Source organism: Oryx dammah, unplaced genomic scaffold, assembly GCF_014754425.2.
Source record: "Oryx dammah isolate SB20612 unplaced genomic scaffold, SCBI_Odam_1.1 HiC_scaffold_5, whole genome shotgun sequence".
NCBI classification, from domain to species: domain Eukaryota; kingdom Metazoa; phylum Chordata; class Mammalia; order Artiodactyla; family Bovidae; genus Oryx; species Oryx dammah.
The window spans coordinates 99,653,201-99,672,405 of record NW_024070189.1 but is presented as its reverse complement, the minus strand read 5'-3'; the positions used below and the strand labels follow the sequence as shown (position 1 = coordinate 99,672,405).

General features: G+C 54.7%; 2 protein-coding genes across 3 annotated transcripts in view; both read left to right on the top strand.

Annotated features, from left to right (window-relative positions):
- The window catches only part of BRD4 (bromodomain containing 4), an 86,303-nt gene extending 80,590 nt beyond the window's left edge, over positions 1 to 5,713 (top strand). Inside the window, 7 exon segments of the mRNA XM_040240990.1 lie at positions 1 to 214; positions 2,465 to 2,577; positions 2,676 to 2,838; positions 2,972 to 3,102; positions 3,258 to 3,463; positions 3,553 to 3,790; positions 4,103 to 5,713. The exon segment at positions 1 to 214 is cut by the window's left edge and continues 93 nt beyond it. Of these exon segments, the coding sequence (XP_040096924.1) occupies positions 1 to 214; positions 2,465 to 2,577; positions 2,676 to 2,838; positions 2,972 to 3,102; positions 3,258 to 3,463; positions 3,553 to 3,790; positions 4,103 to 4,171 (1,134 nt within the window). The 3' untranslated portion in view covers positions 4,172 to 5,713.
- A 2,629-nt stretch (positions 5,714 to 8,342) lies between these two features.
- Positions 8,343 to 14,366, top strand: EPHX3 (epoxide hydrolase 3). Of its 2 annotated transcripts, XM_040240989.1 has the most exons (8): positions 8,485 to 8,926; positions 9,787 to 10,061; positions 10,270 to 10,355; positions 10,805 to 10,962; positions 11,076 to 11,204; positions 12,423 to 12,526; positions 12,605 to 12,741; positions 12,843 to 14,366. In XM_040240989.1, the coding sequence occupies exons 2-8, from the start codon at positions 9,819 to 9,821 to the stop codon at positions 13,066 to 13,068; spliced, it is 1,083 nt and encodes a 360-aa protein (XP_040096923.1). In that variant the 5' UTR covers positions 8,485 to 8,926; positions 9,787 to 9,818; the 3' UTR covers positions 13,069 to 14,366. The 2 variants fall into 2 exon arrangements, with proteins under 2 accessions (XP_040096922.1, XP_040096923.1); XM_040240988.1 differs by having other exon boundaries at positions 8,343 to 10,061.
- The last annotated feature ends 4,839 nt before the right edge of the window (positions 14,367 to 19,205 follow it).

Below are 19,205 nucleotides of genomic sequence, written 5' to 3'. Positions count from 1 at the left end.
CCCCAGCAGCAGCACCAGCCCCCCCCACGGCCTGTGCACATGCAACCCATGCAGTTCCCCACCCACATCCAGCAGCCCCCACCGCCCCCCGGCCAGCAGCCACCCCACCCACCCACAGGCCAGCAGCCACCCCTGCCGCAGCCTGCCAAGCCTCAACAAGTCATCCAGCACCACCCTTCACCCCGGCACCACAAGTCAGACCCCTACTCCACTGGTAAGTGTCCCCACACTGCCCCCGGGCTTTGGGGAGGTTGGCTCCAGGCCCAGAATCTCGTCCCGGAGGAGCCAGGTGGGTCAGCTGGGCGTGGCAGGCTGACATGAGCTCGGAGCTGAGCCTCAGAGGCTCTGGGTTGGTTGGAGAGAGGCAGCTGAGGAGGGACAATGACACTTCACGCAGTGTTTTAATCAGGTGTGCATCTCGCTTGCAACCCAAGGTGACAGATTAAGACCTCAGTTGGTCAATTTTTTTGGAACTCACAGTCAAGATAGCATTACAGTGCATGGTGATTCCTGCTAGGAAAGGGAGCTGAGAGCCCAAGGAAGGCACCTCCTCTGCCTCTGGGGGTGGGGCAGGCTTCCTGGAGGAGGTGACCAGGATGGGCAGGAGCTAGTTTAACAAACAGTGGGGTGTAAGGTCCAGGCTGAGCCAGGAGCAAATCTGGGCAGCAGGGACTCTCTGGATACCCCTGAAAATCTGCTCTGCCTTTGGTGTCAGGAGGCTCCCCTGGTGGAGCTGGAAACATGTCAGGGAGAATTGGGCTGAAGCTCGAAGGTAGTGTGTAACTTCCCTGGGAAACCATTCGCGTCTTCTGCTCCCAGTCTGTAGCCTGACCTCGGCTGCCCATTCTCAGTCAGCAGCATCGAGCAGGCCAAGCCCTCCTGCCTTTCCTGAGTACTTGTTTTCTAGGTGTCTCTGACCTAAACACTCTGGCAGTATTCTTGTTGATGCCTCATGGTGTGGTGACATGTGAGTGTCAGAGCTGAGGGTCCTGGGCTTGGCACATAGACTGTGCAGCCTGGCTTGAGGGGTGCTGTGGGTGCTGCTGACAAATTGAATAAAGCTGTTGGCTTTAGGCTGTGACTATTCCTAAACCCAGTAAAAGCTGCCAGGTGCCAAGTGGCTCGCTGTGCACCCTGAGCTGAGAGCAGCTGGCTGTTGTTTCTAGGGAAGACCTGTAGTGGTCCCAGCCCCTTGCCGACGGCTGGGGCTTTCCTCAAGCCTGAGACCAGGGGTGGGCTGGTGATGAGATCTTTGGAAGAGTCAGCATCTGGGGCAGGGCAGGTTCCCTCTGGCTGCCTGTGCTTACAGTCCCTGGGCCCATTTCCGCTTGAGTTCTGTGGCCTGGACTGGGTCACAGGGAGTGATGTGTGTTGGAGTCCAGCTGGGGGCTCTGGGTCAAAGGCCAAGTTTTTGGAGGCTAAGGAGGCTTGGTAAGCATCCCTGGGGAAGACCAACTTGCAGGCACTGCCCCAGGCTGCTGGGCTCCCCTTTAGGTGCTGCTGGGTGAGCCACCAGGAGGCAGGAGATGCCTCCGAGTCACAGGCCTGGGAGCCATCAGCTAGGTCCACCTCAGAAGGGGCTCCCAAGGGAGCGACCCGCCTGGGGTCGGGGGTGGCTTGTTGGACTTGTGTGTATGTGGATTTCTGGCAGGCCTGGGCCAAGGCTGCCTGGGTCCCCCCAGCATTGGCTTGGATGAAGGTGGGTGTGCCATTCCACTTTCTGCAAGAACCACATGTCCATTGCCTGTTCTACCATTCTGCTGTGGTGTAGGCCAGTCCCAGGCTTCTCCCTACTGTGTGGGCCTTGCAAGTTGAGTCGTGTTGGGGAGGTTCCTGGGGGTCCAGCCTTAGACCTGAAGCAGCTGTCCAGGCAGACTGGCCTAGTCACATGGGGACAGCTGGGCACCAAGGCTGCCTGCTCTGTGGGGTTACTGACATCCCTCGTGTTTGACCCAGATCATACCATCGGACCTCCTGAAGAACTTTTAAAAAGGACATAAGTCCAGACCCCACATAGGCCCAAATGTATCTGTACTTCTTAAAGTTTCTTAATGAAGGCTGTTTTTCCTGACACACAGTGGTATCAAACAACCAGGATTGAGTTCATGGCTCCGTAGAGCCCTGTTTTACAGTGAGTGCAATGAACACAATGAGCTCAGCTGGTGAAGAATCCACCTGCAGTGCAGGAGAGCCCGGTTTGATTCCTGGGTTGGGAAGTTCCCCTGGAGAAGGAATTTATCCATTCTAGTATTCTTGCTTGGAGAATTCTCACGGACAGAGGAGCTCGGTGGGCTGTAGTCCATGGGGTTGCTGAGTCAGACACAATTGAGCCACTAAGCTCAGCACAGTGAGCAGAGGGCCCAAGGTGCCGGGGGCTGAGCTGTTGTGAGACCTCCCTGGCTGGGCTCAGGGCCTGTGACCTCCACACCAGACTGGCTGATAAGCTCCTTGTTCCTTCTCTTAGGTCACCTTCGTGAAGCCCCCTCCCCGCTTATGATACATTCCCCCCAGATGCCACAGTTCCAGAGCCTGACCCACCAGTCGCCACCCCAGCAAAATGTCCAGCCTAAGAAGCAGGTAAAGGGCAGGGCTGGGCATCAGCCCCCAGGGGTGGGGGCGGGTGGGGCCAGAGGTGGCTGTCTGCCTCACCGGCTCCCATGCCTGTGCTGTCCCAGGAGCTCCGAGCGGCCTCCGTGGTCCAGCCCCAGCCCCTGGTGGTGGTGAAGGAGGAGAAGATCCACTCACCTATCATCCGCAGTGAGCCCTTCAGCCCCTCACTGCGGCCGGAGCCCCCCAAGCACCCGGAGAGCATCAAGGCCCCTGTCCACTTGCCCCAGCGTGAGTGCCCTCTCCAACCCCGGCAGAGGTTGAGGGCCTCCGGCCTGCACTGGGTGTGAGCTTTGTGTGGGCTGGTCAGCCGTGCCCTGCTAAGGTGGGTAGGGCCCAGGCCCACGGGCTGTTTGTGTTCCAGGGCCTGAGATGAAGCCTGTGGATGTCGGGAGGCCTGTCATTCGGCCCCCTGAGCAGAATGCACCCCCACCAGGGGCCCCAGACAAGGACAAACAGAAACAGGAGCCGAAGACGCCAGTTGCACCCAAAAAGGTGGGAACAGTTGGAGCCGCGAACGCTCCTCACTCCCACCCTCCCAGGGCTCCCGGGGAGCTGCCTCAGTGGGCGCATCCTCAGACTGCTGCCCTCTCAAGGAGTCTAGGCACAGCAGAGTGTCTCACCAGCCCTGTGGTCTGTCTGTCTCACAGGACCTAAAAATCAAGAACATGGGCTCCTGGGCAAGCCTGGTGCAGAAGCATCCCACCACCCCATCCTCCACAGCAAAGTCCTCAAGCGACAGCTTCGAGCAGTTCCGCCGTGCAGCCCGGGAGAAGGAGGAGCGTGAGAAGGCCTTGAAGGCGCAGGCTGAGCACGCAGAGAAGGAGAAGGAGCGGCTGCGGCAGGAGCGCATGAGGTGGGCACGGGATCTGGATGGGGCGTGGGGCTTCCTGGGCTCAAACCCGTCCCCATGCGGACACTGACACGGAGCCCTGCCCTGCTCAGGAGCCGGGAGGATGAGGATGCACTGGAGCAGGCCCGGCGAGCCCATGAGGAGGCACGGCGGCGCCAGGAACAGCAGCAGCAGCAGCGCCAGGAACAGCAGCAGCAGCAGCAGCAACAGGCAGCTGCCGTAGCTGCCGCCGCCGCCCCTCAGGCCCGGAGCTCCCAGCCCCAGTCCATGCTGGACCAGCAGAGAGAGCTGGCCCGGAAGCAGGAGCAGGAGCGAAGGCGCCGGGAAGCGGTGAGCCGGCGGGGGGGCGCTCTGCTGGGCACCGCTGGGAAGAGATCCAACCCTGGGGGAGTTGAGAAAGGGGACCCCGAGGTCCAGGAGGTGGTGGGGTGCAAGCAGAGCCGTTGGGCAGGAACTCGGAGCCGAGCTCTCCTTGTTTGTGCTGTGCTGGCCCTCTGGGCCTCCACGGTGCTCAGGCCCTATTCGGGAAGTGCTGCAGTGTGGGCTTGTGGGGAGAGCCGTTGCTGGAGGGCAGGGCGGGGATTCTGGGAGCAAGGGCAGGGCACTGAATTTCACTTCCTCCCACCCTCCTCTCCCCTCCAGATGGCAGCTACCATTGACATGAATTTCCAGAGTGATCTGTTGTCAATATTTGAAGAAAATCTTTTCTGAGAGCACCTGGGTGACTTCTGACTTTGATTTCCTGGCAAAACGTTGACTCTCCATAGTGTTAGGGGCAGCAGTGGAGGCAGTAGCAGCGGCGAGGGGGTGTCTCCAGGCCTGGCTTTCCTGCATGCTGTGCCTGGGGCAGGCCTGGTGGGCAGCTGAGGATCGCAGAGCCTATCTGCCTTACAGCCAGCCGGATGTCCTGCCACCCCGACAGGACATCGGCACAGGGCACTCCTCGCCATGAGCAAGTGCCGGCTAGACCCAAGCCCCGAGTCCCCGCGTGTGGGGCAGAGGCCCTTCTCTCTGCCAAATGTCTACACAGTATACACAGGACATCGTTGCTGCCGCCACCGTGACTGGTTTACTGTCCCCAAGAGCGTGACGTTCGTGACGTCCTGCCCGCCGGGAGTCCTTTCCCACACCCCAGCTGCCGCTGCCCACACCCAGGAGACCAGGGCAGGCTTGCAAGAGCTGGAGGTGGCAAGGGCGCTGGCCCACCCCCTTGCTGGCACTGACTTTGCCTTGAACAGACCCCACCCCTCCCTTCCCCTCCCCCCACAAGCCTTTAATTGAGAGCCGCTCTCTGTAAGTGTTCGCTTGTGCAAAAGGGAATAGTGCCGTGGAGGTGTGTGTGTGTCCATGGCAATCTGGAGCGAGGTGACTGTCACACGCGTGTGTGTGGGCCGGCCTTGCCTGGCGAGTGAGGCCACCAACCAAAGTCAGTTCCTTCCCACCTGTGTTTCTGGTTTTGTTTTGTTTTGTTTTTTTCTATATATATATTTTTTGTTGGATTCTATTTTATTTTTAATTCTCTCTTCTCCTCCAGACACAATGGCACTGCTTATCTCTGAAATGGTGTGATCGTCTTCTCATTGAGCGGCGGCTGCCACCGCGCTGTGGGTAGTGTGTGACCGTGGCTGTACTGTGTAGTGAAACATAGTTGGCATATCTTTGTTTGAAGTTTGTTGGTGACTCCACCAAACTGGTGTAAAAAAAACTCAAAAAAAAAAAAAAAAACCCACACACACAAAAAATACAAAACATACAAAACACACAAAAAAAACCTGCCTATATTTTACTCAGTTTCAAACTTTTACTAGTCTATTTTTAATTATAAAACCAGAAAACTGCATTTTCTTATCCTTTTTTCCTTCCCCCATTTGTTGGCTTCTTTTTTATTTTTAACATAAAATCTGTTGGGGGTGTTTGTTTTTTTTTTTTTGAGTTTTTTTTTTTTTTAAACCAGGAGAGGAAGGGCCAGGGGATGAGGCGGGTGCAAGGGGCCATAGGCCACAGACTGAGGCAGAGACTCCCTGCCCGGTGCTTGGCCCTACCAACCGGCTGCCCCTTCCCAACTTTTTTTTTAATTTTATAATTGGAGCCCTTGGTGAGGTTACGCGTGCCATGAGAACCCACTCTACACCATGACGCTGGCGCCTCAGTGTTGGCCAAACTCTGGAGTCATTGACTGGTTTGACTTTCATACGGTGAATATGCATTTGGTCTGTACTGATCATGGAATAAACACATCTCTCTTTTTTAATGCTGGCGTCTCCCTGATATTTCTTTGTGAACCACCTGCTATTGCCTAGGCTAAGTCTCCCCCCCAACACACACACACACACACACACACACACACACCACCTCGGTATAAGAACTATCGCATGGGACCACCTGGCCTGTCTCTGGGCAGGAGCTGCCCCCTCTAGACTGAAGCTGTTAACTGGGAGCCCAGGTACCCCTTCTCCCTGTGGACTCAAAGTTGGTGACATGCTCCAGCAGAACCTGGCCAAACTCCAGACAGTATTCTTTCCCTTTGCCCTTCCTCCATCCTGATCTACTCACCCAAAGGACTTGAGCCACGTCTCCCACCTTGCCTGCCTCTGCCGAACTCCTTTCATTTAAGCTCAGGGTTAACAAGATACTTAGATAATGTACATCCCCCCCCAGATAGGATCCTCACCCCACTCCTCCCCCAAGCCTGCCGGGTGGACACCCTGCTGGGCCTGCCTGTGCACCCATCTGTACACACATGCCCCAGCCACAGGGCAAGGGCAGTACTCAAGAGCAGCCCCCAGGATGTAAGACGAAAGTTTATCACTTAACACGTATGCAAAGACACAGTGGTTTAAACATTTCCAGCACTGTTTATTAACCCACATTCTCCTTTTTTTCAAGCAGAAAGGCCCTGTATCTTGGGTTTGGGATCTGCCAAACGTCCCAACTGATGGTATATGTAGTTCAGGCATTCAGCCAGAGACCTGCCCCACTCCTCCCCCCTCCCCTCTCCCACAGCACTTCCTTATAAACAAACCACTGTGCTGGTTCAAGTGTGACTTATATTTTGGTTCCATGGGGTTTCTTCCTTCTCATCCCACTCTCATTTTTTGTTCCGTGTTTTGTTCAGAAACTTCCCCAGGCCAATTCTGTTTAGCTGGAGAAACGGTTTTGTCTGCACCTTCCTTCTAAAGATTTAACTCTGCCATGGCCCTCTCCACACCTCCTTGAAGGGTGTTTCTCTAACTGGGTTGTAATTAGAACTTGGATCTACTATTTAATTTCTCTGGCCACTTCCCAACCCCTCCCACAGTACTAGAAATCTTAGTTCTATACAAGAGTAAGAGGTGTGTACGAGCCCATACTGTACTGTATGCACGGATCGCTTGGCCAATAATTATGTCAGTGAATCTGAGACTTGTATTAAACACTTTAGACATTTGTAGAAGGGAATTCGTAGACTTTTCACTTATATACTAAAAGTTTTTTTTTTTTTTTTTGTGCAGTTCTCATTGCAAAAATAAACATTTGTACTGAATATAAAATTATCATCCTGTGACTACTGCTGTCTCTTTGTCTAAGGGTAGAGCTTGGGGATGGCTCTGGGTAGGGGGAATGTAGGAGTCAGTGTTCTGCAGAAAGGAGATCCACAAACACCCCCCAGCCATGGCTGGTGTGTGCAGCAGCCAGGTTAGAGGCCTCAGGAGGAGGGATTCCTGGATCAAGTGATTGGAAAATTGATTTGATGGAAAATGTAAGTGAAACCAAAGCCACGATACAGGCTAATTGTACAAGAAAAGGTAGGTGATAAATGCGAGGTGAACAAATGTTTGTATAGTATACACAATGTAATCAGATCTCTGTTGGGCTTTGAGATGAACTGTTTACTGAAGCTGCTGCTGCTAAGTCACTTTAGTTGTGTCCGACTCTGTGTGACCCCATAGATGACAGCCCACCAGGCTCCCCCGTCCCTGGGATTCTCCAGGCAAGAACACTAGAGTGGGTTGCCATTTCCTTCTCCAATGCATGAAAGTGAAAAGTGAAAGTGAAGTTGCTCAGTCCAACTCTTCAAGACCTCATGGACTGCAGCCTATCAGGCTCCTCCGCAGAACTGCCGAAACCATGATTTCCCTTAAATAGGCACCTATGTGGTAATATCACCAAGACAAGGAATGGACCTATCTGGACACTGATTGACCTTAAGTATAAAAGAAAAAAAACAGGTGTATAAATGTTTTACATGAGAAACCAGGAAACTACACTGGTTTGACACGTCCTCACAGCTCCGACATGCCTGTTCATGCCTACACCATCCCCAGCCCTCCTCTACTGGCTGCTGCTTTAAAGTTTGCCCTTCCTTCCCCAAATTTGGATTTTTATTACAGATCTAAAGGTCTCTCAGTTTTATACTGATTAAATCACTACTGCAGTATTTGATTAAAAAACAAATAGGGACCTATGAACTTAATATGGTCCCAGGACAAAGCAGCTTTGACAATACAAAGGCAAGGTTAACTGGTAGATGTAAGGGAAGATTTGATGATGATGTTCAGTAGCTAAGTCGTGTCCGACTCTTGTGACCCTGGGGACTGTAGCCCACCAGGCTACTCTGTCCATGGGATTTCCCAGGCAAGAACATTGGAGTGGGTTGCCATTTCCTTCTCCAGGGGATCTTCCCGACCCAGGGGTCAAACTTGCATCTCCTGCGTTGGCAGGCGGATTTTACCACTAAGTCACCACGAAAGCCCTTGTAAGGGAAGATGAGAGGTGACAAAAGGGTAAAGTTAAAGGGAACCAGTAGGAAAACTTTAACATGGATATGGCTCCTGCAGTGGTGGTGACAACGATAGTCACTGCCCCAGATTGGTAATCAAAAAAAACCACATAAACATATTTAGAGATAGCTATTAATAAATGCCGAAAATCATCCCAAAGGCTGCCTCTGGTTGGAGGAAGAGGTGGAGCCCAAGACTGCTATTTTTCTCAAGTCCTTGATTGCTGTTGAGTCAGCTGTTAGGCAAATGACTTAATACTCGAATTTCAGGCTCTTGGTTTATAATACAGGAGGGTGATAGTATCTACACTTAATAGGATTATTATCAGGGTTAAGTAACGAGTAACTTTGAAATGTTTAGGATCTTGGGAGGAAGATTGCAAAACTGGAGGAGGAAGAAGCTACCCTGCCGGGCTTCTCGTCCAACCCTGCTCTGTTTCCTCTTTTGACCAGAGCCCCAGTGATTCGACCAGTCTGGTTCTCCAGCGCCCGGGCCGGGCCTGCCCTCTAAGGAGTTAAGCTCCGGTCTTCACTGGCTGAGTCCCGGTCTCAACAACTGCGGATTGGCTCCGGGACTGTAGCCTGCACGTCAATAACCGCCGCTATCCAATCACAGGCGTGCAGGGGCGGGCCAACGGATCCGCTGGACCAACTGGAGCCGGCGCGGGGTCTGGGCCGCTGGACCACCGTTGGAACCAGAGCTTAGTGTAGGTGCTGCCAGGTCCCTCGGAGTCAGACTGAGGGGAGGGTCGCGCGCTCCAGGGAGGGGAGCTCCTGGGAGATGAGGGTAGCGGCAGAAGCTTCCGAGGCCTCCTTGGGCCGCGGCGACAGCCCGCGATTCCCTCCTAACCTTCGCCATGGCACTGCTTATTTCCCTTCTTCCGCTTCCGGGCCCGCCTGACCCGCCATATTAGGTTCCGACTGTCACCGAAACCATCCAGACCCTGCCTCGGGCCTTCTCCGCCCAACTTAGACCCCGCCTTCTTGGGCTCCATCCTCATTCCCAGCCTCCTAAGCCGCGCCCCTAGCCCATATTCTTAGGCCTAGTTGGGGCCCACCTTTCCAGCTAGTAGGCCGCACTTACCCTGCATTGCCCCGCCCCTTTGCCTCAGACCCCGCCCATTTCACCCACAGCGCCTCCTGTCTTCGGTTCATGCAGGACCCCAGTCTCCCTCTAGACTTTAGACCCCGATCACCCAGCCAACTCCGTCGACCTACTAGACCTCCGCCCCTTAAGACTCGCCTAAGCCTTTCTAGATATCTCCCACAGCCCGAGTCTTTAGCATCCCTTCTCCCCAAGGCTCCACCCCAACCACCTGAGTCTGGTCCTCGCAGCCTCCTCCCCCGCACCTCGAGCCTTGCTCCCTGCCACTGTCGCGCCCAGGTGTTTATCTAGCACTTGGTTGAGTTGTAAGCCATGGCAGTTTCGGTCTGAGCCGCCCGCCTCTTCTCTCGGTGCGTTCGGCAAACCCCGACGACACGGAGGGGCTCCAGACCAAAGGCGGCGGGCTCGCCAGCCCAGATCCCGCCTCGCTGCTGCAGCCCGCGCCCCTCGCCCATACCCCAGACCGCAACGCGGTAGTCCCGGGACGCGGAGAGATGCCCGAGCTGGTGGTGACGGCGCTACTGGCGCCCTCGCGCCTCACTCTGAAGCTGCTTCGTGCCTTTATGTGGAGCCTCGTGTTCTCGGCGGCGCTGGTGGCTGCAGCTGTCTATGGTTGCATCGCGCTCACGCACGTGATGTGTCGGCCGCGACGCGGCTTTTGCGGGCGCCCCCGGCACACCCCACCGGTCTGCTTGAGCGACCCCTCGCTGGGAGAGCACTGCTTCCTGATTCTCAGGGTGAGCATGATGGGGGGGTGGGGCGGGAGGAGGCGCCGTCACCGGGCTTTCGAGGGTCAAGGATCCTGGAAGGCCGGCCCGTGTTGGACCGGTGCGGAGTGGCAAATGGTTGAATCCAAGTCTGAGTACGCATGTGACCTGGGAGAAGGGAGGTGTTCAGGCCCGGGGCAGAGGGGTTTCCCAGGTCTCAGACTGTGCCCTCCCCCAGAGCTCGGGCCTGCGCCTGCACTATGTCTCCGCTGGACGCGGCCAAGGGCCCCTCATGCTGTTTCTGCATGGCTTCCCTGAGAACTGGTATGTCGGAGGCCCAGGGTCCTGGGACGCACAGGACCGGATGCGGGAGGGAGGGGTGGGGTGGGGAGGGACGGGGCGGGGCGGGGGGTTAGGGTGGGGCGGGAGGTGTGGAGCTTGGACCACTAGAGCACTGAGGAGGCGGAGACAAGGGCTGGGTATACTGGGAGCCGCTAAGGCAAAGCATATCGGGCCTAGACGGGGTGCTGGAGGACAGGGGTCCACACGGAGATAGATGGAGACAGGAGGCCCTGAAGGGATGGGACGAAGAAATATCCATGTTGAGGTTGCCCAGAATCCAGGGCGCAGCTGACCTGCTGTGGTTCCCCATCTTGCCTTCTGTGAAGTCCTGGGCAGGAAAGTGGGGGTCACCCCAGGGTCCCTGCTGGGTGTCATGCAGAGGTGCTGCCCTGGTACCCTGACTCAACCTCCCTCCCTGGCCCGCCTAACAGGTTCTCCTGGCGCTACCAGCTCCGGGAGTTTCAGAGCCGTTTCCACGTGGTGGCTGTGGACCTGCGGGGATACGGCTCCTCCGATGCGCCAAAGGATGTGGATTGTTACACCATGGACCTGCTGATGGCAGATATCCAGGATGTCATTCTGGGCCTGGGTAGGGAGGTGCCCCCATCCCAGCCCTGGCCCCCCTCACCCCTTCCTCACCTCTACCTGCCTCACCTCTACCTGACATCTCACTTAAACAGGTTCCTCTTACCTCCCTGCCAGGTTATTCCAAGTGTATCCTCGTGGCCCATGACTGGGGTGCACTCCTAGCCTGGAATTTCTCCATCTACTACCCATCCCTGGTGGAGCGAATGGTAGTGGTCAGTGCTGCCCCCATGTCAGTGTACCAAGGTGTGTCGGGGAGTCCTGGATGCTGGTGTGTACTTGTGTGAAGGGGTGTGTATGTCTGTGTCAGCACTGCTGTGTCTGTCCATCCTAGTCACCACTCTAGGGGCTGGGGGCACAGCGGTAAACCTGGGTCCCTTCCCCCATGGTGTTCTCAATCTATCATCCATGATGGTACACCTAGGAGTAATCCACATTTTTGTGAGCACTTACAGGTTACAATTGCTTTTTTTCCCCCCAAGATCTACTATTTATTTATTTTTGGCTGTGATGGGTCTTCGTTTCTGCACATGGGCTTTCTCTAGTTGCAGTGAGCAAGGACTACTCTTTGTTGTGGTGCACAGGCTTCCCGTTGTGGTGGCTTTTCTTGTTGCAGAGCATGGGTTCTAGGTGTGTGGGCTTCAGTTGTTGTGACATGTGGGCTCAATAGTTGTGGCTCCCAGGCTCTGGAGCACAGGCTCAGTAGCTGTGGTCCACAGGCTTTGTTATTCCACAGCATGTGAGATCTTCCCAGACCAGGAATTGAACCCATGTCCCCCTGCATTGCAGGGTGCATTCTTAACCACTAGACCACCAGGAAAGACCCTACAATTGCTTTGACAAGGAGCCTGCATAGAGTAACCTACACAAGCCTCCTGGGCTTCTGAAAATGTTATTATCCCATGGTCCAGTTAGGGAAACAGAAGCAACTACAAAATAACATTTAAGGTGTCATTTCTCTGGCCACCCAGTGTCCATCACATCACCTAATTTTAAATCCCAGAATGGTAGTCAGAGCTGTATTATCTCTCTTTCTTTTTTTGTTGTTTCTTATCTGTCTCCGTCTCCAGCTTCCTGAGGGCAAGAGAGTTTTGTCTGTTCCATTCACTGCTATATCTCCAGAGTCTAGAACAGGGTCAGTAGGTGGTCAATAAATGTTAGCTGAATGAGGCAGGAGAAACGCATTCAGACATGGCAGGGGGAGCACGCCAGTGGCTCAGGGAGCTCCTGGGGACTGTGGAGGAAAGTGCCCCCATTCTGTGGGTACAGCGGCCACTTAGGAGGGAGGCAGGCTGGGGCCCTGGCCGAGAGGACCACTGAGAGTCCCCACAGGCTCGGGCAGGCAGCTGTGGTGTTCCTGAGTCTTGGCATATCTGTGTGCATGGTCTGGGTCTGGGTCAAGTGCAGAGGTGTGGGGCCCGCAGAAACCCAGGCCTCACACCTGCCTCCCTCTCCCTACCCTAGACTACTCTTTGCACCACATCGGCCAGTTCTTCCGTTCCAACTACATGTTCCTATTCCAGCTTCCCTGGCTGCCTGAGAAGCTGCTATCCATGTCTGACTTCCAGGTGTAGTAGGGTGAAGGCCCAGGGCTGGGTGGAGGGTCGTGGGTTGGGACTGAAGCCAGCGTGCTGTTGTATGCCCAGATCCTGAAGACCACCCTCACCCACCGCAAGAGGGGCATCCCACAGTTGACCCCCAGCGAACTTGAAGCCTTCCTTTATGACTTCTCACAGCCTGGTGGCCTCACCGGGCCCCTCAACTACTATCGAAACATCTTCAGGTGAGGACCCAGGGCCTGACAGGCTCAGGAGAGTTGTGGGCATGGGGGTGAGGGTGGGGCAGCCATCCTTCTGCCTGTCTGTCTGTCTGTCTTGATCATAGGACCTTCCCCCTGGAGCCCCAGGAGCTGGCCACACCCACACTGCTGCTGTGGGGGGAGAAGGACCCCTATTTTGAGCAAGGGCTGGTAGAGGCCATCAGCAGCCGTTTTGTGCCAGGCCGGCTCGAAGCCCACATCCTGCCAGGCATGGGGCACTGGATCCCCCAGACCAACCCTGTGGAAATGCACCAGTATATGTGGGCCTTCTTGCAAGACCTGCTGGACTGATGGCCCTAGCTCACTGGCTTGCATGCACCCAGGAGTTCTCACACTGGCTTGCATGCTCCCAGGTTGTATATATACGGATGGACTCTTGATGCACACGGATGGAACTCCTAGACTGCACACAAGTGCTTCTGTGGATACCCTCAGGCACACCACCCTCATATGCTCACATACGGGCAGGCATATTATGCACGTGTGAGCAAGCACTTTGACCCCTGGGAACCAGGTATGCCTCTCTGTGGAGCTAGATACTGAGTGTCCTACTTCTCTCCTCCATGAGGCCCCACCCTTCTTGCCAAAGTCAAAGCCCAGAGCTGCGTTGACCATGAACTATGACCTTTCTGTCCCTGGCTTCCACCACCAGTCTGGAGTCCTCAGCTAAATGCTGCTCTGTCCAATACAGTACTTGTAGCCACGTCTGGCTACTTCCATTTAAATGCAAGTTAATTAAAATTAAATACTATGAAAAATTCAGTTCCTCACTCACACAGGCAGATGGAGGTCTGAACTCCTCTCCAGCCAGCCCTGGATAAACTCCCATGATCTCCCTCTCGGTCATGACTCCTGGCCTTGTGAGGTCAAATTCTACCACCCCAGCCTGGGAAAGATCCCTGGGATCTCTGTCTCAGATCTATGGGAAAACAGCTCTTGGCTCTGTTAGGATAAGTAAGATTGTGGACTCAGCACAGGAAGGGACCAGCTCCCTGAATAGCCATCTGGGGTGTCGGGCCTGCCTCCCCAGTTCCTGGACTCTTCTGTTCCAAATTAACCAGAGTTTCTGCTGATTCTTCATGAGGACTCCTGGCTCCAGCCTCCGAGTGAAGATCATACATGTCGAAGGTGAACCATCCAGCCCCAGGCTGGTCACAGCATTAACTTTTATCTCCCTAGCCTTGTCCTGGCCTCTGGGAACACTGTTATGACTTGCAGCAGTGTGATGAGTCAGTCTGAGGGTCTCAGAAATAATACCTTTCTCTTATCTCTGGGGGCTTCTCTGGTGGCTCAGATGGTAAAGAATCTGCCTGCAATGCAGGAGACCCGGATTTGATCCCTGGTTGGAGATGATCATCTGGAGAAGGGCATGGCAACCCACTCCAGTGTTTTTGCCTGGAGAATCCCCTGGACAGAGAGCCTGGTGGGTTACAGTCTATGGGGTCAGAAAGACTTGGACATGACTGAGCGACTAACACTTTTTACTTTTTCACTTTTATCTCCGGGATGGGCCTGCCTAGCCAAAGCCTGCCTGCTGGTTACCCCGCTCTGTCCTCCTTTGTCCCCTGCATAAAAATCCTTTCACTCATCCTATGTGTCAGGAGCTGTTCTAGGCCCAGAGGATACAGTGTATTCAAGGACACAGGCCCCCTTCTGGAGTTAACAGAGAAGAGGCAGAAAGAGCAACGTGGGTGTGTGACCGGTCCCAGGAAAGGTTTTCGTTTCAGGGAGTGGGAAGCAGTAACAGGAAGGTCAGAGGCTGGGATAAGCTTGGGCTACTGGAGTAGCAAACAGTGTGGAGATTAGTGCCTGCTAGGGTAGAGCGAGGGGGCAGGCGCGAGGAAGAGGCCACAGCCAGACCGCCAGGGGCTTCAAAGAGTTCGGATCTGATTCTCAAGGGGAGCCAGGGAGGGTTTTCAGCAGGGGAGGGACATGGTTTGCATTTTGAGAAGCTCCCTGTGGCGGCTGAACTTCTCACGCAAGAGTGAGAGCGAGGAGACAGGCCCAGAGCTGCGCACAGCCTCAGAACCAGATGGTCTGTTAGCCCCGATCTGAGCCAGGACCCCCAGATCCCACCCATCCCGCCTCCCCGCCTCTACTCTTCCTCGCCGCAGTCGAGGGGCCAGGAAGATGGACGAGAGGAAGAGGGCGCCCGGGACCTCAGCTAAGGTTTAGGACGAGGAAGCCTGGGTGCAAGATGAAGACGGTGTATCGCGGGGGCGGGGGGCGGGCAGGGATGGCGGTGGGTCTGGTGACCGTTGCTAGGGTGACGGGGAAAGGGCTGATGGTTAACCGGAACGGGTAGAGGTTGTCTGGGTGACCGGAGGGGCCCAGGAGAAGGCTGACGAGAGGCCTCGAACAGTTGCCAGGACGACGGGGGGGCGGGGGTGTCCGCTGACGGTTGTCAGGGTAACGAGAAGGCGCCGTCTTACGCCTCCGCGGCTGCTGGCCGGCGAAAGGCGGTTTGGTGGGGAGAGGGGAGAGGCGATCGCGTTGATTGAGCAGAGTCCTGGCAAGTGAGCCAATAGCAACTAGCGGCTCGGCCAAAACCCGCCTCTCTCAGCCTGAGCCAATCCAGGAGCGTCTTTCTTAGAGCTGAGGAGGAGCCGACACCCGGAGGTTTTGGACTCTGACTGAGGCCCCTCCCAGACACCGCGTCACCCTCTTCCTGCTCCGGGCTCCCGTCTCCAGATCACGTTCCATCGTTTACTCACTTATCACTGACTTATTCATTCGCTCACCCACTCATGTACGTGTCCTTGCTACCAACTGTAATCCGTGGCCCCGCACCAGTGGACGGACAAGGGAGATAAAGCTGCGCAGACTTTCCCAGCCCTATGTGGTCAGGCCCGAGTGGAATGAGGGACTAGGGGCGAGAGGATGGGATGGGCACCTACCTGGAGGAGGCGGCCTTAGAGCTGAATCCTGCTAGAATGTGCTCCAATCCACAGAAACCTCCCGTGCACAGGTCATTTAGCATTTCTGTGGGACTGGGAGGAAGGTTTGGGATGGGAAGAGGTGGGAATGCAAAATGCTTTTAACACGAGGCCAGGAGCCACATCTCCAGTATGACCGGGGCCGCAGGGAAGGGTCCCAGACAGATCTGCATGTCTGGAATATTACTTGGGAGCTAGTAAGGGGGCAGGACCAGAGGGGGAAGACTGAAAGTGGGGAGGCCTGGAAGAAGAATGGGTGTGGTCCAGGCAATAGAGGATGAAGTCCAGGCACTTGAAGGAGGAGTCGAATCCCAGGAAAGACCAGAAGCACGTTTGGGGCATATTCAACCTGAGGGAGCGGGACCCCTGGGGCAGGAACCTGGAAGCATCTAATAGGTTAAAGATAATCCAGCACGCATCTGTGTTTGGTGAGGCAAAAGGGCACTGAAGCTGGGAGAGAGAATGAAGCCTCCCCAGAACAGAGTGGAGAACAAACAAGACTTGGGAGTCCCCAGCATCTAAGAGACAGGCAAAGGAGGAGGGGTTAGGATTAGGCAGCAGAGGAAGTAGGCAAGGGTGATGCCCCAGAAATGGTGGGGGAGGAGGTCAAGGAAGAGAGGCATACATAGCCCATGGTATCAAAAGCTACTGAGAGATTTGGAGGATTGAGGCATGCAGACTGTGAGGGAGGAAACCTGAGAATTCAGGCTGAGGACAGTGGACTTGGATGTTCTGAATGCAGTTGAGTGGAGATGGGAGGGAAGAGGGGGGACCCCAGTTGGGAGCCCGGAGGGAACAACTAACATTCAACTGGGGCAGTCTGAGACAGGTTTGCTACAGAGACCATATACAGTGGGCAGGGTTTGGGGAAACCAACAGGGGTTAGTGCAGCAAACCCCAGTGAGCACCCCTGAAGAGCCATGACCACTTCCGGATCCCCCTGCCTGGGAAGGGGGAAGGAAGGATGTTAGCAGAGCCCAGAGAGAGGTGTTCAGTCACTAAGTCGTGTCTGACTATTTGTGACCCCATGGACTGCAGCACATCTGGCTCTCTGTCCTTCACTATCTCTGGTGTTTGCTCAGATTCGTGTCTGTTGAGTTGGTGATGCTATCTAACCATCTCACCCTCTGTTGCCCCCTTGTTTCCCAGGGGACAGGGTCTTTCCCAGCATCAGGGTCTTTTCCAATGAGTCAGCTTTTCACATCAGGTGGCCAAAGTACTGGAGATTCAGCTTCAGCATCAGTCCTTCCAATGAATATTCAGGATTGATTTCCTTTAGGACTGACTGGTTTGATCTCCTTGCTGTCTAAGTGACTCTCAAGAGTCTTCTCCACACCACAGTTCAAAAGCATCAATTCTTCGGCACTCCCTCTCACATCCATACGTGACTACTGGAAAAACCATAGCTTTGACTATATAGACTTTTGTTGACCAAATGATGTCTCTGCTCTTTAATACCCTGTGGATTGTATGGACAGGACCTTTGGTCAAGCGATACAGTCAGCTGAAGTGGTGACCCTACCAGGAAAGATACAGGCGAATTAATATCCTGTTTCCTCCTCCTCCCTCCCCCTATCCCCTGCCCCACCACTTCATCGTCTGCCAGTGCCTCCTATTGACCAAACCCACTTGGAAGCCAGAGGACAAGGATGTCCATTGATACAGTCTGTAGAGGTCAGCCTCTTGGGGCGTAGAGCAGAATGGAGAAGGGGAAGAATGGATTAAGCAGTGGGGAGAGATGCAGGGGAGAGAGACAAGAGCTCAGGGAAGGGGTGTGCCTGTGAAATGAGCGTTTGCTGCAGGTTTCAGTTTATCATAGAATCCCTGGTGGCTCAGATGGTTAAGAATCCGCCTTCAATGATGAGACTCGGGAGATGTGGGTTTGATCCCTGGGTCAAGAAGATCCCCTGGAGCAGAAAATGGCAACCTACTCTAGTATCCTTGCCTGGAGAATCCCATGGACAAAGGAGCCTGGCAGGCTACAGTCCATAGGGTCTCAAGGATTCGGGTATGACTGAGCAATTAACACTTCACTTTGTCACAGAAGAGACCTCAGCCTATGGCCAAGGAAAGAGGTAAAGTGAGGGGCAATGCTCCCCTTCTCTGAAGCAAGAGGAAAAGTTTGTGTGTGGGGGACAAGTGCCACACCTGCGGGAAAGAAGGAAGACAACTTTCAGGAACTTGGGCGGCAAGGAAGTAATAAAGGGTGTCAGAGTGTCTTGCAGGTGATGCTAGTGGTAAAGAACCTGCTTGTCAACGTAGGAGACGGAAGAGATACAGGTTTGATCCCTGGGTAGGGAAGATCCCCCGGAGGAGAGCATGGCAACCCATTCCAGTATTCTTTGCCTGGAGAATCCCATGGACAGAGGAGCCTGGCGGGCTACAATTCCTAGGGTCGCACAAAGTCTTACATGACTGAAGCAACTTAAAAAACGCACACACGCATGCATGCAGAGTTTCTTAGTTCAGAGGTGAGCTGGAAGAGATGAGGTCCTGGGTGAGGCCCTGGGCAAGGAAGGTTGGAGTGGTCTGACCACACAGCCCGTGAGGCCAAGACATCCATTGGGATGTCCTGTCAAGTGGAGGGTCTTAAGGCAGGAAAACCACTGCCTGCCCATCCCCCACCAAGGGTGGGAGTATCGCTTCCCTTCTTCCCCTGCCCAGAGCTGTTGAGCCAGTAGGTGCTTGATGGAAGTGAGTTCCTTTCTTTTCACTCCCCTTTCTTCCACTTTAAGCCCTCACACCCACTCCTCCTTCAGGAGGCCCCATCAGCCCCCATCCTTCTCTCTGACTGAGCCCTGGTCTAACTGAGGCCAGACATGTCCATGTCCAGATAGGGACTGGCTTCGAGCAGGTTCACGTCCCAGCACCTCGGTCCTGCTGTTCCTATGACACGTGCTGGGTATATTCATTCTTCAGCTGACCATTATTTCACCAACTGTGTGCCAGGCTCTATACTAGACATCGGGGATTCAGCAGTAAGCAAGACAAAGGCCCACAGAGCTCAGAATGCTGTGGGAGCCAGGTAGGATCACATGGAAGGGTCAGAGTGGAACTGAGAGAGGCCATGGGAGCCAGCAGAGTCCATGGGAAACTGCAGGGAAGGATCCCTGGGGGAAGAAATGGCAATGTTGGGACTTCCCTGGTGATCCAGTGCTTAAAGACTCCATGCTCCCAATGCAGGGGGCCTGGATTCAATCCCTGGTTGGGAAACTAGATCCGTCATGACGCAACTGAAGATCCCACATGCAGAAATGAAGATGCCACCTGACGCAACCAAGACCCAGAACAGCCAAATAAAAAATTTAAAAAAAAAAGAAAGAAATGGCAGTGTTATCGTTTCCAACCTTGATCAGGTCAGCTTCCCTCGGCCTAACCCCTCCAGTGGTGTCCACTGTGGTTTTCATTTAAACCCAGATCTTTGGCCCCTTGGAACTCAGCCCCCATCAGTTTCCCTGAGCGCCTACCCCTTGCTCACTCTGCACCCAGCAC